A 22,991-nucleotide genomic window follows, 5' to 3' on the forward strand; every position below is an offset into this window, starting at 1 on the left:
CAGGTCAGGTCATGATCTTACAGTTCATGAGTTCGAGCCCTGCATCAGGCTCTGTGCTAACAGCGTGGAACCTGCTTGTGATTCATTCTCTCTCTCTCTCTCTCTCTCTCTCAAAATAAATAAATAAACCTTATTTTTTTAAAAAAAGAATCAAAACATATTCCAAGTAGAATAAAGACTAGAAATAGCCACACCTTTATGAAGATTTTTCAATTTTCAAAACTTTTGAAAAAAGACTATAAATAACCACAAACTTATGAAGAATTCTAAGAACTTTTTTGATTTTAGAGTTATAGATAAGGGATCATGAGCCTAAAAACCTTTGGTAATATACATCATACGCCAAAAGCCTGAAAAGCATATGTGACATCAAAAATTCTGCACACAGGCATTTATGTTTAAAAAAATAAGACTTCAAGATTTCCATCACAGTGTTATTTATAATATCGATACACTGGAAATTATTTCCTATTATTGTACAGATTGTGTGCAGCCTTTAAGAGTATAAAATATATATAAATGTCCACATTACATTGTTGTAAAAATTAGATTAAAAACTAGTGTGACTATAAGATCCAATTCATTTAAAGTTCAAAAAAAAAGCAAAAGTAATGTCTGGAGTTAATCTTTACGATGTGTCAAAAAGTTTAGAGAACATTGATTAAGGAAGCATTTTCCTAATTGTTGAAAAATAACTCTGTTAATGCTCATGTATCCCTACTAGTAGGTTACGCAGCACCCAGTGTATTATGTAGTACGTAATAAAAATAAGATGAAAAAGTAAAAAAAGAATAAAGCTAAACAGAATAAGCAAAAGTAATCTATGGTGTTAGAAGACAGGATAGCAGTCACCTTGGTGGTTTCTGGTGGGGAAAGATGGAAGGAGCAAGGAGGGGTTTCTGTTTCTTGATCTGGGGGCCAGCTACACAGTATGTTCATCTTATCAAGTGGGACACTTACGATCTATGCACTTTCCTGCTTGCATGTAAAAAGTTTAAAAAGAAAGTATCTAGAGGCTCCTGGGTGGCTCAGTCGGTTAAGCAGCCGACTTTGGCCCAGGTCATGATCTCCCAGTTTGTGAGTTTGAGCCCCACATAGGGCTCTCTGCTGTCAGCACAGGGCCCACTTTGGATCCCCTGTCGCCCTCTCTGCCCCTCCCCTGCTCGTGTGCACTATCTCCCAAAAATAAATAAATAGTAAAAAAAAAAGAAAGTATGTAAGTGCTAATATCTTTTAAAAAGTAATTGGCATATACACTCAAATGTCCACATTACTAATAGTTGCCCCAAGTGGTGGGAAATGGATGATTTTTATTTTCTTCATGACAGTCTATATTGTCAATATAACTGTCAATATGATCTATATTGTCTGACTTCTCTTAACAATGAAATGTTAAGAGAACTATATGACCTCTATTGTAAAATAAAAAACATAATTTGTACTGCAAAAGGTACAATCAAAATGGTATCCTCATACACATGTTCATAATGTATGATCCAGCAACTCTACTTCTGGAACTCTAACCTAAAGAAATTACCCAAAATACAAGAACTGCAATTTAACCCCATGCTTTATAAGACGGGGAAATTATTCTCTCATACCGTGCTCATAAGGTGAAAAAGTGCCTGCATCGATGTTAATATAAGGGTCAATTTTGATGGCAGTGACTCGGAGTCCACATGATTTGAGAATCGTTCCAATGCTGCTCGCGATGATCCCTTTACCAATGCCTGAGATGACCCCTCCAGTGACCAGAATGTACTTCATTGGGAGATGAGTGGCTAGGTGCCAGCACCCAGATATAATCTGAAAGATAATAAAATTAAGGGTCAGGGAAGAGAAACATATTCTCAAACCAGTGAAGCAGGAGGGGGTTAAACCAGAATTTCAAAAGCAGACAGCATTTTTCCATATAAAGTAAATTTTTGAAACAAAATCTTATTTTCTCGGTTTTCCATTTTCGTCGATATGCAGGAAGCTGTGGAAACTTTCTGCAAGCAAAGTGGCTGGCTCCATTGCCCTGATTTTCCATTTACCCCAACTCTGTCATGTGAAAAACTCTTGCTTTTCATCACGAGAAACCAAATTTTCATGGAATTCAGAGGCATGGTAAAATTTTTGCTTAAGGTTTATTTATTTTTCAGAGAGAGAGAGAGGGAGAGAGAGAGAGAGAGAGAGAGAGAGAGACGGAGGGGGAGGGGAAAGCAAAGAGAGGGAGACACAGAATCCAAAGCAGGTTCCAGGCCTTGAGCTGTCAGCACACAGCCTGACGCAGGGCTCAAGCTCATGAACCACGAGATCATGACCTGAGCCGAAGTCGGACAATTAACCAACTGAGCCACCCACCTGCCCCAGAAGAGACAAGGACCTATAATCAAACTGATCTGTACTGATTGTATCTGGGCAAGTTACTAATCCCCTCTGTGCCTGTTTCTTTATCTGTGAAATAGGATAAAAGATACCAGTCCCAGGGCGCCCGAGTGGCTCAGTCAGTTAAGCATCCAATTCTTGGCTTCAGCTCAAGTCATGATCTCACGTTTTTGTGAGATCGAGCCCCACATCACGCTCTGCACTGACAGCATGGAGGCTGCTTGGGATGCTCTCTCCCTCTCTCTCCACTCCCCCCACCCCCACAAATAAATAAATAAACTTAAAAAAAAATAGCAGTTCCTTGGAGAATTATTCAGCACTAAAAAGGAATGAACTATCATGCCATGAAAATACATGGGGGAAACTGCCATGCATATTACCAAGCGAAAGAAGCCAATCTGAAAACATTACATGCATCCTGTATGATTCCAACTATTTGGCATTCTGGAAAGGGCAAAACTATGGAGACAATAAAAATATCAGTGGTTGCCAGAGTTTAGGGGGAGGGAAGGATGAATAAGCAGAGCACAGAGGATCTTTAGGGCAGTGAAACTGTTCTGTGTGATATTCTAATGGTGGATACACATCATTATGCATTTGTCCAAACCCACAGAATGTAAAACACCAAAAGCAAACGCCAATGTAGTCTAATGGACTTCGGATGATAATAATGTATCAATGTAGGTTCATCAGTTGTAACAAATGAACCACTCTGGTTCCAGATGTTGACAGTGGGGAAGGCTGTGCCTGTGGGGGCAGGGGATATATGAGAACTCAGTGCTTACTGCTCAGTTTTGCTATGAACCTAAAATTGCTCAAAAACACGAAGTCTGTTTTCTTTAAAAAAAATCAATATTCAAATAAGCCAACATTTTAAAAAATCTCATAGGTGGTTGTGAGGATTGAATGAGCTATAGATTAGAGGTCAGCTGATGCCCATTCTGATTTTGTAATTTACTTTCAAAACAATCATGATTTGAAGGTGTATAAGGTTATACCTCACTTCAGAGCTCTGAGTTGAATTTAAACTAGTCGACCATGGTCAAGGCAAGTAAACTGAAGCCATCCAAAATATACATGAAGCCATACAAAATACACTGAGCCCAGGTGGCTCAGTTGGTTAAGCATCTGACTCTTGATTTCGGCTCAGGTCATGATCTCACGGTTCGTGAGTTGAAGGCCTGCATCAGAGTCTGTGCTGATGGTGTGGAGCCTGCTTGGGATTCTCTCTCTCCCTCCCCCACTTCTCCTTCCCTGCCCCAAATAAATAAATAAACTTAAAAAAAAGCATACAGATATAGATATATAGATATACACATACATATAAGTATATACTTTTATACACATATGTCCCATCCCAAATGGCTTCCCTAAGTCCCTGGACCTACCTTTGTCTACACACTACAGGTGATCACATCCAGTGCCATTGTTCCCCTTCCCTAGCCAGCTGGCATTCCATTGACTGCAGCTAAATTTAGCATAAAAGATTCACAATCAGTCCAAACCCAGAATGGTCCTCCTGTGGATCCACAATACATCTGACTATTCGCCTCTTTCCACTCCCACTGGCCCAGGTGGTCATTATAGGGGTAATTTCTTCACAGCTCTCCCTTACCCACTCCTCTGTTGATTTCTTCTGTTTTGATAAGTGCCCCTCCTCTAAAGTCAGACAGCCTGGGTTCAAATGTTCACTCTGTTATTTACAACTCTGACCCTGGGCAACTTTTTCAGCTTTTCTAAACCTTGAATTTCCCTACCTGTGCAGTCCACAGACATAATAATAGTGCCCGTGGTATACGGGCATGTGGGCATTTACAAAGAGAGTGCCCAAGTGCTCAATGAAAGTTAGCCGTTAGCATTTTTCACAGCACTCTGCTCACCATTCAATCAGCTCACAAGTGTTTATTAAATGTCTATTATGCTTGACATGTTCCCAGGTCCTGGGGCTATGGGGATGAACAAAAAGGCAAGACCCCTGCCCTCTTGGACTTCACCTTTCCTATGGGATTAAGGGGCAAATTGAAGCCAGCGTGCGTTTTGTCAGTTGAGAGGAAAGAGAGCCGCAGCTGGACTAGGAACAGCAATCCAAGGAACCCGTAGGATTGCAACTCCATTCCCTCACAAGTAAAGACGTAATTACCAGGTGTACCTAATGAAATCTCCAACATAAACACAAAGTCAGAGGAAGGAGCACCCGAGCACCTGCTAGCATGATCTCATGGCATCCACCTTCTCAGGAGATCCCTGCCCCAAATCTTGCCCTTAAAATCCCTCTCACTTGCAAACCATTAGGGAGTTAGGAACTTTAGAGGATTAGCTCCCTGTTCTCCTAGGTAGCATCACACCAATAAATAGCCTATCTTCCTTTACTGCAAAAAGCTCAGTGTCAGTTTTTATTGGCTTGCTGGGCATGGGTTGAACAAAGTCTCATTTGGTTCCGGTACAAAATGAGCACTGCTGTAACTGTAACTTATACTTGCACTGTGACACTATTAAAATGACTTCCTGGGATCCCTCTGTAGTTCAGGGCTCAGGTCATGAACTGGTGGTTCCTGGGTTCCAGCCCCGTGTCGGGCTCTGTGTCTCCCTCTCTGTCTGCCCCTCCCCCGCTTGCGCTCTGTCTCTCTCTCAAAACTAAATAAACATTAAAATATTTTTAAATAAAAATAAATGACTTCCTATTTGTGAAAGTTAGCAAAATAAAAAAAATGCCATTGAAAACAAGAGTGCATTCATGTGAAGTCTCATTATGTGGTTGTCAAAAAGCCTAAGAATTTTTCATAAAAAATTCCCTTATATACAAGGATATAAAATCGAATACATGATCTCAATTATATTTTTTAATGAAAACTTATCAAAAGTACCTCAAAAAGCTAAATTTTAATACTTAGGTGGTTGGGCTGTAGGCAATTACTACTTTTTTATATTTTCAAAGGCACAAGATAACCTTTTTTAAGCACATCAGATATTTTACAATGTTCTTCTTGAAAATGTAACTTAATATCGAAGAGACACCTACTCCTTTCGACTTGTAAGCAAGGCAGTAAGTTTGAAGCAAAGTTTTAAAACTGTAAGAAAAATCAGGCTCTTTAGGCTACTTCCCTGAATCTGTATGTCTTCACCATATGAAGACTAAAGTTTTCATTTACTTTTTTTTTTAATATGCAGTGAACGGAACTGTTTGTAAAACAGTTTGTAAAACAGGAGTGTGTAGAGCTGCTCTGTCTGCTGTCCAATAAAAACATTACAGGAACCACCGGTGTAACTTTAAATTTAGTAGTAGTAGCCGATTTAAAAAGTAAAAAGAAATAGATGAAGTTAATTTAACAATATCTTACTTAACCCAATGTATCCAAAATAGTATCATTTTAACATAATCAATATCAGAATTCATTAGTGAGGTATTTTACAACCTTTTTTTTTTGTTGTTCTAGTCTTCAAAATTTGGTACTTCGAGCACATCTCAATTCAGACTCGCCATATTTCCAACGCTCAAGAGCCACACGTGGCCAGTGGCTGCCACACTGGACAGTTGCGGGCCTTGAGCAATTAAAAATGTCAGAAGCACCAAGACACACCTTCTCAGTGACAGCCATTTAAAACGTATTAGTCACAAACAAGAGTACTTCCTGAATGATCCCATTTTATTAAGTTCTAAAGCAGGCAAAACTAAGCTATTATAGAAATCAGGCAGGTTGGGGGGGGTGGATTGACTGGAAAGGGGCACGAGGGAACTTTCTGGGGTGATGTAAATGGTTTACGTCAAAGTTGGGGTAGCGATCACACGGGTGTATAATTTGTCAAATCCCTGATCTGCACCCTTAAAATGGGTGCATTTCGTTGCATGTAAATTACACATCAAATCCGTAAAAACTGCTGCAAAAAGAAAGCTATTTTGTAACAGCTGCGTACTTAGCCACAGTGCGCCCTTAGCAGCTATTCTGGGGAAAATGCTAGGGTCGTTGTTTAAGGAGTGCACCAGGCGGGGGAGGGGACAGAAAGGCCATTTCACTCCACGCGGGGCTTCACTTCCGCCAACGCCATCTCGGGGCTCTCCCGGCTCCCGAGGCCAGGGAGAAATGGGGCCCGGGGCGCAGCCTGCCCCTGCGCCCCCTTCCGAGGCCCGTGCGGGGAGAAGCGCACCCAGGGGACGCGACGCTCGGGAGGCCGGATCGCGGGGCCGCCGCACGGCAGGTTCCGACGGCACTGGGCGCGGGCAGGGCAGCCCCGGCCCCCGCCCGTCCGCCGTCCGCCGGCAGTCTGCGTGCGCGGGGTGCGGGGACGCGCCCGGCTGCCGGCCCCTCTCGGCTCGGCGCGGGCGCCATCGGCGAGCGGACAAAGGCGCCCGGCCCCACGTGCGCGCCGGGGCTGGGGGCTCGGAGGCCCTGGGGGTCCGGGGAAGGTCCGGGGGGGGGTTACCTGCGGCGGTGGTGGTGGCGCCGGGAGGGTGGCCAGTAGGGACGGCGCGCTCCGCCCCGCGGCGGGCCCGCGCTCACCTGTAGGGCTGGGGAAGGGGCCGCCGCTAGGGGTGTCCCTTGTCGCCACCGGGTCCTTCCCGCTGCCCGCGCGGGCCTCGGGGTGCGCGGCGCCCTCCTCGCCCACCTTTCCCTCTCCTCCTGCTGCCGGCCCCGCTGACTCACGCTGGTGAGCTTGGGGTTTGCACCCGCGTTTGTGCAATGTTCCAAAACAAGCACCTAAAAAGTGACTCCTCAGGCACAGACAGCTTCCCGCCACCCTCCGCCCTGGATGCACTTGGCCCCAGGCCTCGTTCAGCCCGGGGACTGCTCCTCCCCTCCGTGGCTCACTTAGCAGAGGCACTTCGGAAGCGCGGGTGAACGCCACGTTCCCGGTGAGCCCCTGCCTCTAGGCAAGGCGACACCCTGGCTTGGGTCCTCCGGTCCAGTTCTCACCACTGTAAAGAGCTTCACGCTGTCACAGACGTTTGTGGAACCCTTACTGCACTCCAGGAACTGCAGGAACGCTAAGAAGAGGACGCAAATAAAACTCGATTCCTGCCTTTGAGGGTCTTGCAGTCTGGAGGCAGCTCGACACATCTATTGAAATCATTAAAGTTCCTTGGGGCGCCAGGCTGGGTGGAGCCTGCGACTCCCAATCTGGGGATTGTAGGTCCCAGCCCCATGTTGCGTGTTGCGATTACTTAAGAATACAATTTTGGGGACTCCTGAGTGTCTCAGTGGTTAAGCGTGGGACTTTGGCTCAGGTCACGAACTCAAGATTCTGAGTTCGAGCCCTGCACAAGGCTCTGGGCTGACTGCTCAGAGCCTGGAGCCTGGTTGGGATTCTGAGTATCACTCTCTCTGCCCCACCCCCACTCGCCCTGTCTCTCTCTCTCAAAAATAATAAACATTTTTTAAAGTTTTAAATAAAATATTTAATACAACAAATCAGTAAAGTTCCTCAAACAGTACTAGTGAAGGGGAGAGGGGGCGAAGCTGGGTTGGGAAAGGACAATCAGGGCTTCCAAACTGTTTAATAAGAGTATTTGGAGGATTTCTGGTGCCTGAGTGGCTCAGTCGGTTGAGCTTCGGACTTGGGCTCAGGTCATGATCTCGAGGTCCATGGGTTCAAGCTCTGCATCAGGCTCTGTGCTGACAGCTCAGAGCCTGGATCCTGCTTTGGATTCTATGTTTCCCTCTCTGTCTGCCCCTCCCCCACTTGTGCTCGCTCTCTCTCTCTCTCTCAAAAATAAACATAAAAAATATTTTTTAAAAAGTGTTTGGAGGCTGGCTGGGGCTGGGAGAGGACACACGTTTTTAAGGCGAAGGGAGGAACACAAACCGCTGAAGGAGAAAGGATCTAACTGGACAATAGAAGGGATGGGAATTGAGATAGAAGAGTTAGGAAAGTGGTGAAAATTGTGAATAAGCAGCGAGAGTCACTAGAGTGCCAAGTGAGACAAGTGTCATTGAAGACCTAGAGGAGTCATAACCACTGTTGCGTAACGGTGGCCAGCTATGATTTTGCCAGCTATATAGGTAGATCTATAAATATGGATATTTATGATTAAAGCAGTTTGTGGGCTGAGTAGAGGGAAAAAGAGTGAGGCAGTTAAGGGCCTGAGAGAATCTGATTATGGTAATGCACCAAGAGTCTAGTCCACGCAGGGAAGGACTGACAGCAATGTGGAGCTGACAGACTAGGAGAAAGAAAAGAGAACTAAAGACAAAGGGACTATGGTTATAAGGGAGCTGGCACATTGTCACCAGAGTGTGGGGTTGGCATTGGAGACTTCAAAGGGGAAGTAATTCCAGGAGATGATACAGTTTAGGGTCTGACAGCTAAAATAGAGTCAAATGAGATGGGCACCACTGAAATTGGACCTAGCACCCACCAGGCCGGTGCGCGGGACAGTGAGGGCTTTGAACTTGGATGAGCCAATGGAGGCCAAGAAACCAAATCTTCAGCGAATGTGGATGAGCGATCCCAAAGCTAATAGATGACAGCAACAAGGATGGTTGGAGGGTTGTATGGCAAAAATTAGATGAGTTTCAAAGCAAAGGGGAGTTTCTCTCCACCAAGGATGACAGAGTAGTGTCAAGGAAGAAGCAGGAAGGAGCTAGGGACAGTGATGTCACCTTCTGGAAAAATAGAGGCTCCACTCAGTAGGAACTGTATGGAAGCCCGAAGTCTTCATGAAAGTCAATAAATACATTTTTTGAAAAGGAGGAAACACCTTTGAAGGCTGGAGGCATGGAGAGGTTTGTTATGAAACAAGTCTCCCAGAGGATCCTGTGGAAAGAACATTTATGAAATGGGTTGACATCAATGGTGATACTTACCTGCCATATATGTAAGACTTCCTTCCACATTTCAATACTTCATTCCCTTTTTATAACCAGGACAATTACTATGATCCCCTTTCTATAATGAATAACCTGAGGCTTAGAGATGTGAAGTTTCCTGACCAAAGGTACATTAGTTAATATGAGTGGCAAAGTCACTGTAAAACATTTACCCCCAAAGCCAGATTCTTCACCACAAGATGTGGGGTCTTATCCTTATCTTAGTCTATTCATCTATGTAGCTAACAGATAAAAGATATTTTGTGAATACAAAGGATTACTATGATAACTATTGTATTATTAATCCAAAATTGTGGGGGGGGGGTAGTGGATCTAGCAGAAAAACAGATTTGATAAGAGGATTCAGATTGACTGATTTGGGTGGGACAAGAATATCCTCATTCAACAAGTGTTTATTAATGGCCTACTACCAGCATAGCAATAAAGATAAAAAATAGATGATAAAGAAGTCTGCCATTAAGTAGATGGCTCATGCTCTTTTACAGTCTTTTTATTTTGAAGAATTCTACCTTTCAGAACAATTGTAAAACTGTCTGTTCCCTGGGAAACACAGCCTTCACTGTGGTTTTGGGTGCTCCTGGAGATAAAGCAAAAGTAAAGTGGAACAGGCTGAGACCTACCTCTGCTTACTGAAAGCCCACCCCGCCCCTGGCAGTATATTTTTGCAGGTGAAGAAACTTGAAGGGCAGAAAGGACAAATAACAAGTCAAGGTTATTCATTTAGTAGATGGTGAAGTTAGAATCTTCATTCCTGTAAGCGCCTGACTGAAATTCTAGGCTCATTTCTATCATACTTGAACCAAATATCCCTTCTCAATAAAGTGTTGACCACCTGCAGGTTCTCACTGACACAAATCCTAGAAAACACTGGTCCTAAGAGGTCTGACTCTAAAAACAGGCTGGAATGTCATTAATGCCACTGAATTGTACCTTTAAAAATAGTTAAAATGGCAGATTTTTTAATATATATTTTATTGCTATTTAAAAAATTAATAGAGTAATATACCAAAAACCATTGAATTGTACACTTTAAACACATTAATTACGTAGTATGTGAATTATATCTCAATAAAGCTGTTTGGGTTTATTAAGCTAAAGTCCTGGACCTGAATTGTAAATATACCTCAGGCTGGAAAACTGGAGAGCAGGGAAATCAGAATCATAATCTATCACAATGTGTCCCCAAGTATTCACACAAGTCACTGGAACTAAGTTACTCTTTTCAAAATGGTGGGAGGAGGAATCATGGGTGTCCTTTGCCAACGGATTGCTTGAGACTGTGCTTGTGAAATATGTTCATGAATTGTTTGGAGGGGTAGTTGTTTACTTGACTCATTTTTTTGTTTATTTACATGATATTATGGGAAAAAATAAAAGTATAGAGCAGCAGACATAAAGTATAACCACCAGCTTGGACAACTGCCAATCCCTGGACAGGCTTGTTTCACCTATATCCCTACCCATTTCCCCCCATCCTGTATTAATTTGAAGCAAATGCCAGACATCCTATCATTTCATTGGTAAATATCTCAGTACAACTCTCTAAAATATAAAAACTCCTTTAAATACACACAATACTACCACCACAATTTACAGATTAACAATCCCTATGTCCATCAACACATAAATGGATAAACAAACAGTGGTATGGGGCACCTGGGTGGCTCAGTTAAGCATCTGACTCTTGATTTCTGCTCAGGTCATGATCTTATGGTTCATGGGTTGGAGCCCCACATCGGGCTCCATGCTGACAACGCAGAGCCTGCTTGGGATTCTTTTTCTCTCTCTCCCACTCTTTCTCAAAATAAATAAATATTCAGACTTTTTTAACACAGCCTTTTGTTAAGGCAGAATTTTAAGAAAATTCTGACACATGCCACAACATGGATGACCTCAAGGGCATTTGCTAACTGAAATAAGGCAGTCACAAAAAAAGACAAATATGGTATAATTCTACTTACATGAAGTTCCTGGAGTAGTCACACTCATAAGAGACAAATAAATTGGTGAGTGCCAGGGGCTGGTGGGAGGAAAGAATGGGGAGTTGTTTAATGCATTTTGCAACTCACAGAGCTCTGGAGATAGTTGCACAACAATGTGAATGCACTTAACGCTACTAAACTGTACACTTAAAAATGGATAAGATGATACATTTTATGTGTATTCTACAATTAAAATTTTAATGTGACAAGGGGCGCCTGGGTGGCGCAGTCGGTTAAGCGTCCGACTTCAGCCAGGTCACGATCTCGCGGTCCGTGAGTTCGAGCCCCACGTCAGGCTCTGGGCTGATGGCTCAGAGCCTGGAGCCTGTTTCCGATTCTGTGTCTCCCTCTCTCTCTGCCCCTCCCCCGTTCATGCTCTGTCTCTCTCTGTCCCAAAAATAAATAAACGTTGAAAAAAAAAATTTTTTTTTAAATAAAATAAAATTTTAATGTGACGATTCCTTACTTTCATCAACTATCCATTGCTCAAATTTCCAATTCTTATAAACGTGATACTTTTTCTCCCAATGTTTGCTTGAATTAGTATCCAAATAAAATCCACTGGTTGTCATGGGTTATGTCTCTAGATTCATTTCTAACCTATAGGTTCCCCTTCCCCTCTGTTGCAATTTATTTGAAGAAACAAGGTCGTTTGTCCTGTGGTTTCTCACAGCTTAGATTCTGCTGCCCGCATCCCATGGGGTCCTCTAATGCTTTCCTTAGTCTGCTGTATTCCCTGTAAATTGGTCGTTGGACCTAGAGGCCCTGGGCCAATTTTGATTCGGACTCAGAAAGGGGCTAAAGACCTCCATTTCTGCGTGGACGGCCCAGCGTGGCCTGACAAAGCGAGGCTGAGCCAGCAGCCAAGCTGCTTAGAGTGACAAAGACCCGTTTACACGGCAGGGTCAGTCACCTAGAAACGCTGGGGAAGGAGGAGAGACGACAGGGCGGGACTACGCTGGGAAAAACCTTTGTCCGCTTTCCACGCACGTCATAAAGTTACTGAAATAAACAGCCCACGGGGGCGGGGCCTTTGGTGGAAGTGACGCACGCGCGGCCGGCGGCGGAGCTGCCATAGAGACTGGGAGACGGATAGACAGGCTGCTCGCGGGTCGCATTTCTGGCCATCTCCCCGGGAGACAAGCGTTGTGGAGTCGCTAGCCGGCGGTGCTAGTTAGGGTCTCCGGTGACCCGGACCGCGGTAGCGGCACCGCGGGCGGGATGTTCCGGAGTTTGAGCAGTTGGTTTGGCTTGGAGCAGCCGGCGGCGGGTGGCCGGCAATCTGAAGGAGACAGGCAGCTGGAGGGAGACGCTCCACCCCAGAACTGCTCCGAAGCGGTGACCGAGTCGGTGGATGGGGAGCCGCAGCAAGCGGGGGACCAGGAACTCCTTCACCAGGCGAAAGGCCTCGGCAGTGAGTCTCTTCCAGCCCTCGGGACCAGAGAGTGTAGGGGGATGCCCGCTCCCTCCTCTTGACGCCCGGGGCGCAGGCCCGACTGCTTGGGGGGTGTGGAGCGGGTGGAATGGGAGGAAGGTGTGTCTGTGGGTCCTCTTGGGACGGGAAAGGTTGGTGAGGATCTGGGCAAGGCTGGAGCTTCTTCCAGCAGTCAGATTGTGGGCAAGTTCCTGGTGACAGGTCACCGCCTTACGAGGTGTGTAAACATTGGGAGCCAGGGCCTCCGCAAAGCGGTGTGGCTCGACGTCTTTAGGTTTGACAGGGAATCTTTTTTATTCATTTCTTGAGCTTTCACCTCCACACCCCCACCCCCAGGACGGGGGGCGTTGGGGAGCTTAAGTCGGTTGGAAAAGTGCCCTTTTGCGTCTGTAGCGCCGAGTGTGTTGTCTGAAATAAATTGCGGGAAGAGTTACCGAAGGCGTCCCTCAGGCTGGTTTAGGTGCAGCGGAATTTTTTTTTAAGGCGGGAAAGTAGTTGTCGATTATTGTCTGGGATGCAGGTTTCAGTACCGTATGGCTTGTGGCCGATTTCTCATTTAATCTGTTACACCTCTGTGAGTTGGGAGAACAAGCCTACAGTTACTGGCTCAAAGCTATGGCAAATGGTAGAAGTGGAATTGGAACCCAGGTCTGTCTCATTTGAAAGGCCGTACCCTTTGCGAGCCACAGTCTAGTTAGGGAGGACAGTGAAAGTAGTAGGCTTGAAAAATAAACACATCGCTCTGGTAATTCTGATTCTGGAGACCTTGGCGGGCTTAAATGATCAAAGAAAACATCCTTGAGAAGGTGAGTCCTAAAGCAGGTGGCACTACAAGTGAGAGAACTATGGCAAAGGTAGATAGTAAATTTAGCAAGCATTTTTAAAGAATCTGCTAAAAGGCAAGAAGAGCATAGGGGAGGGTGGAATCTGAAAGTGGAGAAACACATGTTAGAATAAGAAAGGCGCTAAACCGGCCACCTGGGTAAGCGTCTTGATTTCAGCTCAGGTCCTGATCTCATAGTTTGTGAGTTCAAGCCCCGAGTCAGGCTCTTTGCTGACAGGAAGGAGCCTACTTGGGATTCTCTCTCTCTCTCTCTCTCTCTCTCTCTCTCTCTCTCTCTCTCTGCCCTTCCCCGGCTCATGCTTATCCTCTCTTGTTCTCTCTTTCTTTCTCATAAATTAATATATGAACATTAAAAGAAGAAAGAAAGGCTGTAACATTCAAAAAGTTTGGGGGAAGGGGCAGGGAAAATAGATCTAACGTAAAATCATGGCAGTACAGAACCTCAGCTCAAGGCCCCCAAACAGTGCACAAGAGAAATAAAACCAAGTGCTGTACAACAAAATCTCTAAAGAGGCAATAACTGTTTCCTGTGTAGAAAATTGAGGAGAAACGAGCTTGCCATTTTCAAAAGATGTCAGATGAATTGGACTAGAACTAGAAAGGCTATGTTAAGTAGTTGAGATGGATACAAGTGGGACCATGTTAGGAAAAGCAGGGTATGGGTGTTTACTCCATTTCATACAACATAGAGAGCCATTTTCGTTGATCTTCAGGGAACTAGCAAAAGTCACTTCTGGGGTGTCTGGGTGGCTCAGTTGGTTAAGCCTCCGACTTGGGCTCAGGTCATGATCTCATGGTTTGTGAGTTCGAGCCCCACATCGAGTTCTCTGCTGCAGCGCAGAGCTAGCTTTGAATCCTGTCTCCCTCTCTCTCTGCTCTTCACCCGCATGTTCTCTCTCAAAAATAAATAAACATTTTTTTAAAAGTCACTTTTTTTTTTGAAAGTAATCTCTACACCCAACTTGGGGCTTGAACTCTCAACTCTGAGATCAAGAGTCACAGGCTGGGAGCGCCTGGATGGTTCAGTTGGTTAAGCGTCTGACTCTTGTACCCAAAGGATACACGAGTGCTGATGCATAGGGGCACATGTACCCCAATGTTTATAGCAGCATTTTCAACAACAGCCGAATGATGGAAAGAGCCTAAATGTCCATCAACTGATGAATGGATAAAGAAGATGTGGTTTACATACACAATGGAATATTACTTGATAATGAGAAGGAATGAAATCTGGCCTTTTGTAGCAATGTGGATGGAACTGGAGAGTGTTATGCTAAGTGAAGTAAGTCATACAGAGAAAGACAGATACCATATGTTTTCACTCATATGTGGATCTTGAGAAACTTAAGACTGTGGGGGAGGGGAAGGGGAAAAAATAGTTACAATCAGGGAGAGAGGGAGGCAAACCATAAGAGACTCTGAAATACAGAGAACAAACAGGAATGATGGGAAAGGGGGGGGAGAGGGGAAAATGGGTGATGGGCATTGAGGAGGGCACTTGTTGGGATGAGCATTGGCTGTTGTATGGAAGTCAATTTGACAATAAATTATATTAAAAACAGTGAGGACTTTATTATCAACTTGAAACTTCATGTTTGTATTTAGTAACAAAGTCCTGAATATTCTAAAATAGATTTATTTTCAATATGGATGTCTACTTTGGAGCCTAATGCTCCCACCTCTTTCTTTCCTCACCAGACTCTTGGTGTTTGGGGAAGCTAAGGTTAGCTGGAAGTACTACCATGAATCTACCCAAGTGGGAGTCAGGCTCAGAGAGGTTTTAATTTCATGTTTGTTTGTTTGTTTTTTTTTAAGTTTATTTATTTTGAGAGGGAAAGAGTAGGGGAGGGGCAGAGAACGAGGAAGACAGAATCCCAATTTCCCCACCCACACTCACATTGCAAATGTCGTTTCCAAATAAGAGAGCTCTTTTGGTTCTGAAATTTATGTGATTTTAAAAATATGTAAAGGTTCTTGTTTACACACAAACCTTCAGAAAGATAAGAGAGATGATCAGATATTTTCTTATTTCTACGTACTGATCCTAAAAGGTATGTTGTCCTTAAAAAGACTCATCTTTTAAAAACTGAAATTAGGGGCACCTGGGTGGCTCAGTCCATTAAGTGTCAGACTCTTTATTTCAGCTCAGGTCATGATCTCCAGGTTCATGGGATCCAGCGAAGAGTCTGCTTGGGATTTTCTCTCCCTCTCTCTGCCCCTCTCCCACTCTCTCCTTCTGTCTTTCTCTCTCAAATAAATAAACTTTTTTTAAAAAAAAACTGAAGTTATGGGGCGGCTGGGTGGCTCAGTCGGTTCAGCATCCAACTTCGGCTCAGGTCATGATCTCATGGTTCGTGGGTTCAAGCCCCTCATCGGGCTCCATGCTGACAGCTCAGAGCCTGGAGCCTGCTTTGGATTCTGTGTCTCCCTCTCTCTCTGTCCCTTCCCCATTTGTGCTCTGTCTCTCTCTCAAAAATAAAAATATTTTTAAAAATAAATAAAATAAAATAAATAATAAAAAACCTGAAGTTAAACACCTCTGAGCCTGACAACCACTGAATAGATTCATTTCTTTAGCCTTTTAAAATCTACACAGACTCTCCTGGGAGCCCCATTTGTTCTGTAAACATTTGTTGAGTGCCTGCCTTCAGGGCTGGACTCTAAATACTTCTGGTTCATGGTGATCTATTTGTAAATGTAGGCAACTCACCAGTTACAAGTGGTGGACACCCAGGCCTACATTCCATTCCGTCACCTAAAACCAAACCTTCCCATCCTTGGTCCTCCCTCCTGATAAACTCCAGCCTCCTAGGATCACCTGCTTCAGAAGGAGACAGTTGATAAGGGAACTCACTGAAAAGCTCCTCCCAACTTCCCTGAAGGCCTCATGCCTCAAAGTAACTTATTATTCAGTACAAACTGGTTGTTTGGTTTTTGTTGAAGTCGACCAAATTGAAGGTTTATCTGTACTTTTTTTTTTTAAGAAATTTTTTTTATGTTTTTATTTTATTTTTGAGAAAGAGACACAGTGAGAGCAGGGGAAGGGCAGAGAGAGGAGATAGAATCAGAAGCAGCCTCTAGGCTCCGAGCTGTTAGCACAGAGCCCGACGTGGGGCCCGAACTCATGAACCATGAGATCATGACCTGAACCGAAGTCGGACGCCCAACCGACTGAGCCACCCCGGCGCCCCTGTACTTTTTTTTTTTTTTTTAAAGAAAAGTCCATACCTCTGAGAACGTTCAATACGTGAGTCATTTGCATAGTTTAAACAAGTGGGAGAGTGGCCAAAAATGAGCTTTGGCTTTTTCAAAACCATCCCTAAGGTCAGTCCATGCCCAGAAATGGAGGAAGGGCCATCGTCTCTTCTCCTTTGAAAAGTACTATTAGTAGGGGGTGCCTGGGTGGCTCAGTCAGTTAAGCGTCTGACTCCATTTTGGCTCAGGTCATGATGTCATGGTTCAGTTAGTGAGTTTGAGCCCTACATTAGGCTCTGCACTGACAGCGCAGAGCCTGCTTGGGATTCTTTCTCCACCCCTCCCCTGTTCTCTCTCTGTCTCTCTCTGTCTCTCTCAAAAGTAAATAAACTTTTTTTAAAAAAAGAAAAAAGCTATTAATATTTACAGTGGAACTATGTTAATTAGGCTATCCTCTTTTTCTATAGGGAAAGTACATTTCAAGTTCTAGGTGCCTAACTTGCTTAGTGTACAACTAAAAGGGCTCCAAAAATTAGTGTGTATATAGGAAAATATACGTCTGCTTTGATACAGAAATAAAATAACCAATTCACTGCTGATGACAAACTCTGACTTACCATGAAGAGGACAGTACAAATGGTCAAGAGCTTGGATCCCATGGCTTATGATCAATACTAAACAGAACTGGGGATTTTGGCTTGAAGAAGAAACTTAGGGGCATTGCTCAAAATCCTGAAAGTTTTTTTTCATAGAAAAGTCATTTTATGTTAGTTAAAAGGACAGATCTAAGTCTGAGAGGTAGGAATGACAAGGCAAATGAAAAGATTTCCTAATTAGAGGGGGAAAACAGTAATAATTGGCTACCCGTTGAAGTCACATGCTCCCTATCCCTAGAAGTGGGGCTACCTGGATAAGAGGTTCAATTAGGTAACCTCTAAAGTCCTCCAACATGAAGGTTCTAAAATTTTATGAAATAAAGTATTTTTGAAAAATTAGCCAGCGCCTTAAGAATATTAATTTTCTAAAGCTTTGCCTTAGAAATCACTATCTGCTCATTTTCTTTCCTGTTCTAGCAGCAAGCAAACTCTACCTTCTTCTCTTTCTTCTGATAATTTTAATGCTTTTTCTAACCTTTGAGAACCTTCCCACTTTATCTTTTTTTTTTTTATGTTTATTTATTTTTGAGAGGGAGAGACAGAATGCGAGCAGGGGAGGGGCAGAGAGAGAGGGAGACAAAATCTGAAGCAGGCTCCAGGCTCTGAGCTATCAGCATAGAGCCTGATGTGGGGCTTGAACTCACAAATTGTGAGATCATGACCTGAGCCAAAGTTGGACGTTTAACCAATTGAGCCACTCTGCGCCCCCCACTTTATCTTTATCATTCCATTTAGTTCTTCAAGCCCTTGTCACTTGCTCATCTGACATGAGGCAGTGTGGGATTTGGGGCACAAGCTTGCCAGTTAGAAGCAGATAGCCTGTGTTTGAGTTTTCTGTACTATTGTCTTTATTGTGATATCAGTTGCAAATTACAGAAAAGTCAGCTGCAAATTACGGAAAATCTAACAGAGGCTTAATAAAACCACCTTGATTGTGTTGGAAGTCCCCAAGACCACCCCCAGCTTTGATAAGCTCCCACCAAAACTGGGGTTGTTTTGCCAAGGAGGAAGGGAATAGGCATTGGCTAGGCCATCAGCAGAGTCTGCCACTATCTTAATGGGCAAATCATTTATCCTCTGTGAGCCTTGGCTTACCTATCTGTAAACCGGGCAGATTATACCTATTCTTCCCAGGATGATTATGAGTCTAAAATGAAGGTAAAATGACTGCTTTCAGTGTTTGAAATTTGCCCCCTCCTTTCATAAGGTTGCTTAGTCTTGCTCACTGGACACATTTTATTTAGTCTTCCTTTTCTTTGGTTGCTGCTTCATTTGAGACCTTCTCTTTATGCCTGTGTTCTCGAAATGGACATTGTACTCCTATTACTTCCTGTTAACTCTTATCTTAGTCTCAACTTTTTCTAACCATGTAGTTAAAACTCTTTAACTTGGTGTCAGCCGATATGTTAATTTGCAAAACTAATAAGCCACTTCTCATCTTTATGAGCTTTCTTACCTGAAAATCTCCTATCATGCTTTCCCATGCCCCTCCTCCCTCTGACTTCACAATCCAGACCACTCTTAATTACTCTCTTCTCTGAGTGCTTCTGTTTAATGATTATTCTTGCTCCTCTTGTCTTTGAGCCTTTTATTTGGTTGGAAATGGGCATTCCTTGAGGGTGAGAACTATACTTTCTCCAGTGTTCTCTGTGTTCAGTGTACCATACCTCATTAAAATCTAAGAATTGAGATATTTATGCTAAAATACCAGATTTTATTTATTTATGTATTTAAAATGTTTATTTTGGAAAGAGAGAGCAAGCAGGGGAGGAACAGAGAGAAGGCGAGAGAGGATCTGAAGCAGGCTCTGCACTGACAGCAGCGAGCCCAATGCAGGCCTCAAAACTCGCGAACCACGAGGTCACAACCCGAGCCGAAGTCAAACACTCAACCAACTGAGCCACCCAGGTGCCCCTAAAATACCAGTTTTTTTGTTTTTGTTTTTGTTTTTTTTTTTTTTGAGACAGAGCCTGACTGGGGAAGGGTCAGAGAGACGGAGACACACAATCCAAAGCAGGCTCCAGGCTCTGAGCAGTTAGCACAGTGCCCAATGTGGGGCTTGAACTCACAGACCATGAGATCATGATCTGAGCCGAAGTCGGACACTTAACCAACTGAGCCACCCAGGCGCCCCTAAAATACCAGTTTTTAAATGGCAGTACTCCTTAGACTAAAAATGATGATTCTTTTTTTTTTTAAGTTTTATTTATTTTGAGAGAGAGAGCAAGAGAATGTCTGTGTTGGAGAGTGGCAGAGAGAGAGGGAGGGAGAATCCAAAGCAGTCTCTGCACTGTCAATGCAGAGCCTGATGCCGGGATGTTGGGCTCAAAGTCATGAATCATGAGATCATGACCTAAGTCGAAACCAAGAATCGAAAGCTCAACTGACTGAGCCACCCAGGCGCCCCATAAAAATAATGATTCTAATTAAAAACATTTTCCTGAGGGCTGCCTAGGTGGCTTAGGGCTGCCTAGGTGGCTCAGTCGGTTGAGTGTCCAACTTCGGTTCGGGTCATGATCTTGAGATTCACAGGTTCGAGCCCCGTGTTGGTCTCTGTGCTGACAGCTCAGAGCCTGGAGTCTGCTTCAGATGCTGGTCTCCCTCTATCTCTACCCCTCCCGCTTTGCACTTTGTCTATTTCTCTCTCCAAAATAAACATCAAAAAAATTTTTTTAACATTTTCCTGAGAGAAAATCTTAAAAGGAACCCTGCTCTTTTAGAACTTCAGATTTCTTTGACTCTCTGCAAAAAATATTATTACAAAATAATCTGGCTGTCTACCCAATTTATTGTGAATAGACTAATCATAACCAAACAGAAATGAGGGACTTCCCTAAAACCCTTCCCTAAAACTTACTATGTTGCCCCCCATTTGTGCATTCAACAAGGACTTATTGGTCACTCACTGGGGATCCAGTGGTGAATCAGACAGCCTTGGTCCCTGCCCCAGTGGAACTTAGGATGGGCCCTGAGTCTGTCTGGGAAGACAGATCCACCAAGTAATCAATAGAGTGTCATGAATATTGTTGGTTGGGCAACACAGGTGCTGAGGGAACACATCTCCGGAGCTCCTACTCCAGTCAAGGAGCCAGGGAACATTTCCTGAGAAGTGATATGTAAGTGGAGATGCACAGTATATGCAGAGTTAAGCCAGATAAAAAGAGGGAAGATAAAGGTGTTTCAAACCTAGGAATAATGTATCTGAAACCTCCTTGGAGATACTCAAGAATTTCTTGGGATCATGTGAATGTAGAATAGGAGGGGGAAGAATGGTGAGAAGGAGACCATAGGCAAGTAGTGTCCCGTTTTATAGTCACAATGGGGTGTTGACATCATGGACAGGTGAATGCCACCAGACGCAATGGGAGAAAGTAGACTCTTTATGGTAAAGGCTATGGAAAGTGGAAGAGAAGGTCATTCAGATGGGGAGATAGTACTGCTGCTCCCAGGTAGTGGTACAAGTTACCTGATTCTCTGGAAGTGATACCAGCCACCAGTGAGGATTTAATCTGGTGTGCCAAGCTCCCTTTGCCATTCTTATCTGGGTTTTCTCCCTAAGTGTTGTAAGAGTCAACCCACCTGCCCCTCAGCAAGTGCAAGTAGCAGAGGCAAGAGTGCCCTAACTTAGAGAGTATCTCCCACTAGATGAGATTGGAAGGCAGTGGCCCAGGAGCATCCCCCAGTGGGTCCAGCTTCAGGACCTGCCTGAGGTTGCTTCCCGCAGCCTATGTTGTATACATTGTGGACTTCGAAATGATATTTGTTTACATACAGGCCTTTATGTTGCGGTTGCAATAGAGCTTTGATACATAATGTCTTTTCAGGTCTTTAGAAACATTAATTTTGTGCTTTTGAAAGGTGAAAGTTTATATGTTCCGGTTTTAATTTTATTCTACATATTTGCTCATTATTATTAGTTAAGAAGGACTTATATTTATATTAGGGCTTGCCAAGATTTCTATTTATTAAAAATTCCCCCAGATTTATCACGAGATGGGTTAATGTAGGGAAGGAGGGACATTTTTTCTTTGAACAAGAGGGAAGGAGAAAATAAAATAGGATATTTAGGGTCTAGAAAGGAAGGAAAGTGAAAAGGAGCCTTGATCTTATTTGTGAAGTTGGAAGGGAGATTACTTGCTGAGATAAGTTAGAACAAGAGACTACTGGGGGAGAAGGGAGGCGTATGCTTAACGCTCTTTGCAAGAGATGAATTAAAGGCCGGGTATGGATGGCCGGCGGGTCCACCCAGAAGGTGGGGTACTGTCAGTGCTTCTCGTTTCACGTCCTAGTTAACAAGAAACATGCCCTATGGTTGAAGATTCGCATGAGAGCTCTTTAAGGGAAAAATCACAAATATAATAACCATTGTATTTGAATGGAGCATAGACTGTCTTTTATTCTTTACAGACTATCTATTTAGCTTTGCAACTGCTGCTACAAAAAAGATAACTGAATCAGTTGCTGAAACAGCACAAACAATAAAGAAATCAGTAGAAGAAGGAAAGATAGATGACATCATTGATAAGGTACATTTCAACATCTTTTCAAATTGATTAGCAGCTAAATATAATTATCCCTTCTTTTTATGAACGTCATTAATCCAAGTAGGATATCATATTCCGATAAAAATATTAATTGTTGAGACTCTTGGGGGTTTTTTTCTTCTTTTTGTATAAGAAGTAGCAATGATTTAAATAACCTTGGTTTTAATTTTAATATATTCTGAAATACACTGATACTTTTGCATAATACTGAACTTTTTATATTGTGAGTTTAATTTTAAACTGTAACTGTTTCCAAATATTTATGCCTTTGCATCATTCAGTTAAGTTTTTAAAGTCCCATTAGGAATTACATTTTCAGACTCTAAGGAATGAGTTTGTTCATTTCCTGCAGTGGTAGGGTGTAGGCCTGGGGAATTTCATTTATGTTGGTAATTATTTGAACTAAGGAGGTCATCAATTAAACTTCAGATAGCTTGTTATTTAGCTGCTTTGCTGTGTGTACTACATGTTAGAATGAGATTTGACCTGGCTTTTATTGTTTTTTGGGATAAAACAAAAATTCAATTTTTAACTCATTTTATCTTTGCATTTGAAAAGATAATCCATCATAAAAAAGGTTGTATACTTAAAATTCAAAACTATTGAATTGATTTTCCCTTTTGGTGGAGAAAGGGTGGAGTATCACTTTTTTAACCTTTTTATTTGAATAAAATTAATAAAATGTCTCAAATGACTTCACAAATCTTACATGTAATAAGCTTCTCGAAGTAATTTGACTCTTTATATATTTTTTAACAGACCATTATAGGAGATTTTCAGAAGGAACAGAAAAAATTTGTTGAGGAACAGCATACCAAAAAGTCAGGTATGATATCGGTTTTTATACATGACTCACCTACCAAATTTTATTGAGCACCTATTAATGTGCCAGACACCACACTGAGGCTCTGAGAATACAAAAATGTGTAACAGCCCCCATCCTTCAGGTAGCACAAAGACTAGTGGGGAAGTCAAGCTCATAAACCTTTGGGGTTTAAAGGAAGGGAGGAAATTGTTCCCACGGAACTGGTGACAGCCCCTCTGGAGAGCTGGCTGTGACAGAGTGAGCATTCATTTCTCATTTTATAACATGACCAACACACTGTGTGATATACACATAATTGGCACTTAGCAGAAGTTG

The 22,991-nt window shown here is 43.1% G+C and overlaps 2 protein-coding genes across 7 annotated transcripts in view; one reads left to right on the forward strand and one right to left on the reverse strand.

The window, feature by feature from the left end:
* CTPS2 (CTP synthase 2) overlaps positions 1 to 12,095 on the reverse strand; it is a 104,225-nt gene extending 92,130 nt beyond the window's left edge. For 3 of the 6 annotated variants that reach the window (XR_008290028.1, XM_027054679.2, XM_053202111.1), the window contains exons 1-2: positions 7,281 to 7,439; positions 1,602 to 1,806 (exon numbers count right to left, since the gene is read on the reverse strand). Coding sequence is in view for 5 of the 6 variants with exons in the window: in XM_027054679.2 (XP_026910480.1) it covers positions 1,602 to 1,806; positions 7,281 to 7,424 (349 nt within the window). In the remaining variant the exon portion in view is untranslated. Of the gene's footprint in view, positions 1 to 1,601; positions 1,807 to 6,789; positions 7,001 to 7,280; positions 7,440 to 11,155; positions 11,215 to 11,642 lie in introns of those variants that run through there. The other 3 variants (XM_027054682.2, XM_027054681.2, XM_027054680.2) reach the window with 3 other exon arrangements.
* A 121-nt stretch (positions 12,096 to 12,216) lies between these two features.
* The window catches only part of SYAP1 (synapse associated protein 1), a 30,295-nt gene continuing 19,520 nt past the window's right edge, over positions 12,217 to 22,991 (forward strand). The window contains exons 1-3 of the mRNA XM_027054683.2: positions 12,217 to 12,590; positions 21,714 to 21,832; positions 22,610 to 22,676. Coding sequence (XP_026910484.1) covers positions 12,398 to 12,590; positions 21,714 to 21,832; positions 22,610 to 22,676 — 379 coding nt within the window. The 5' untranslated portion in view covers positions 12,217 to 12,397. The remainder of the gene's footprint in view (positions 12,591 to 21,713; positions 21,833 to 22,609; positions 22,677 to 22,991) is intronic.

This window comes from Acinonyx jubatus, chromosome X, assembly GCF_027475565.1.
Source record: "Acinonyx jubatus isolate Ajub_Pintada_27869175 chromosome X, VMU_Ajub_asm_v1.0, whole genome shotgun sequence".
In the NCBI taxonomy this organism is placed as follows: Eukaryota; Metazoa; Chordata; class Mammalia; order Carnivora; family Felidae; genus Acinonyx; species Acinonyx jubatus.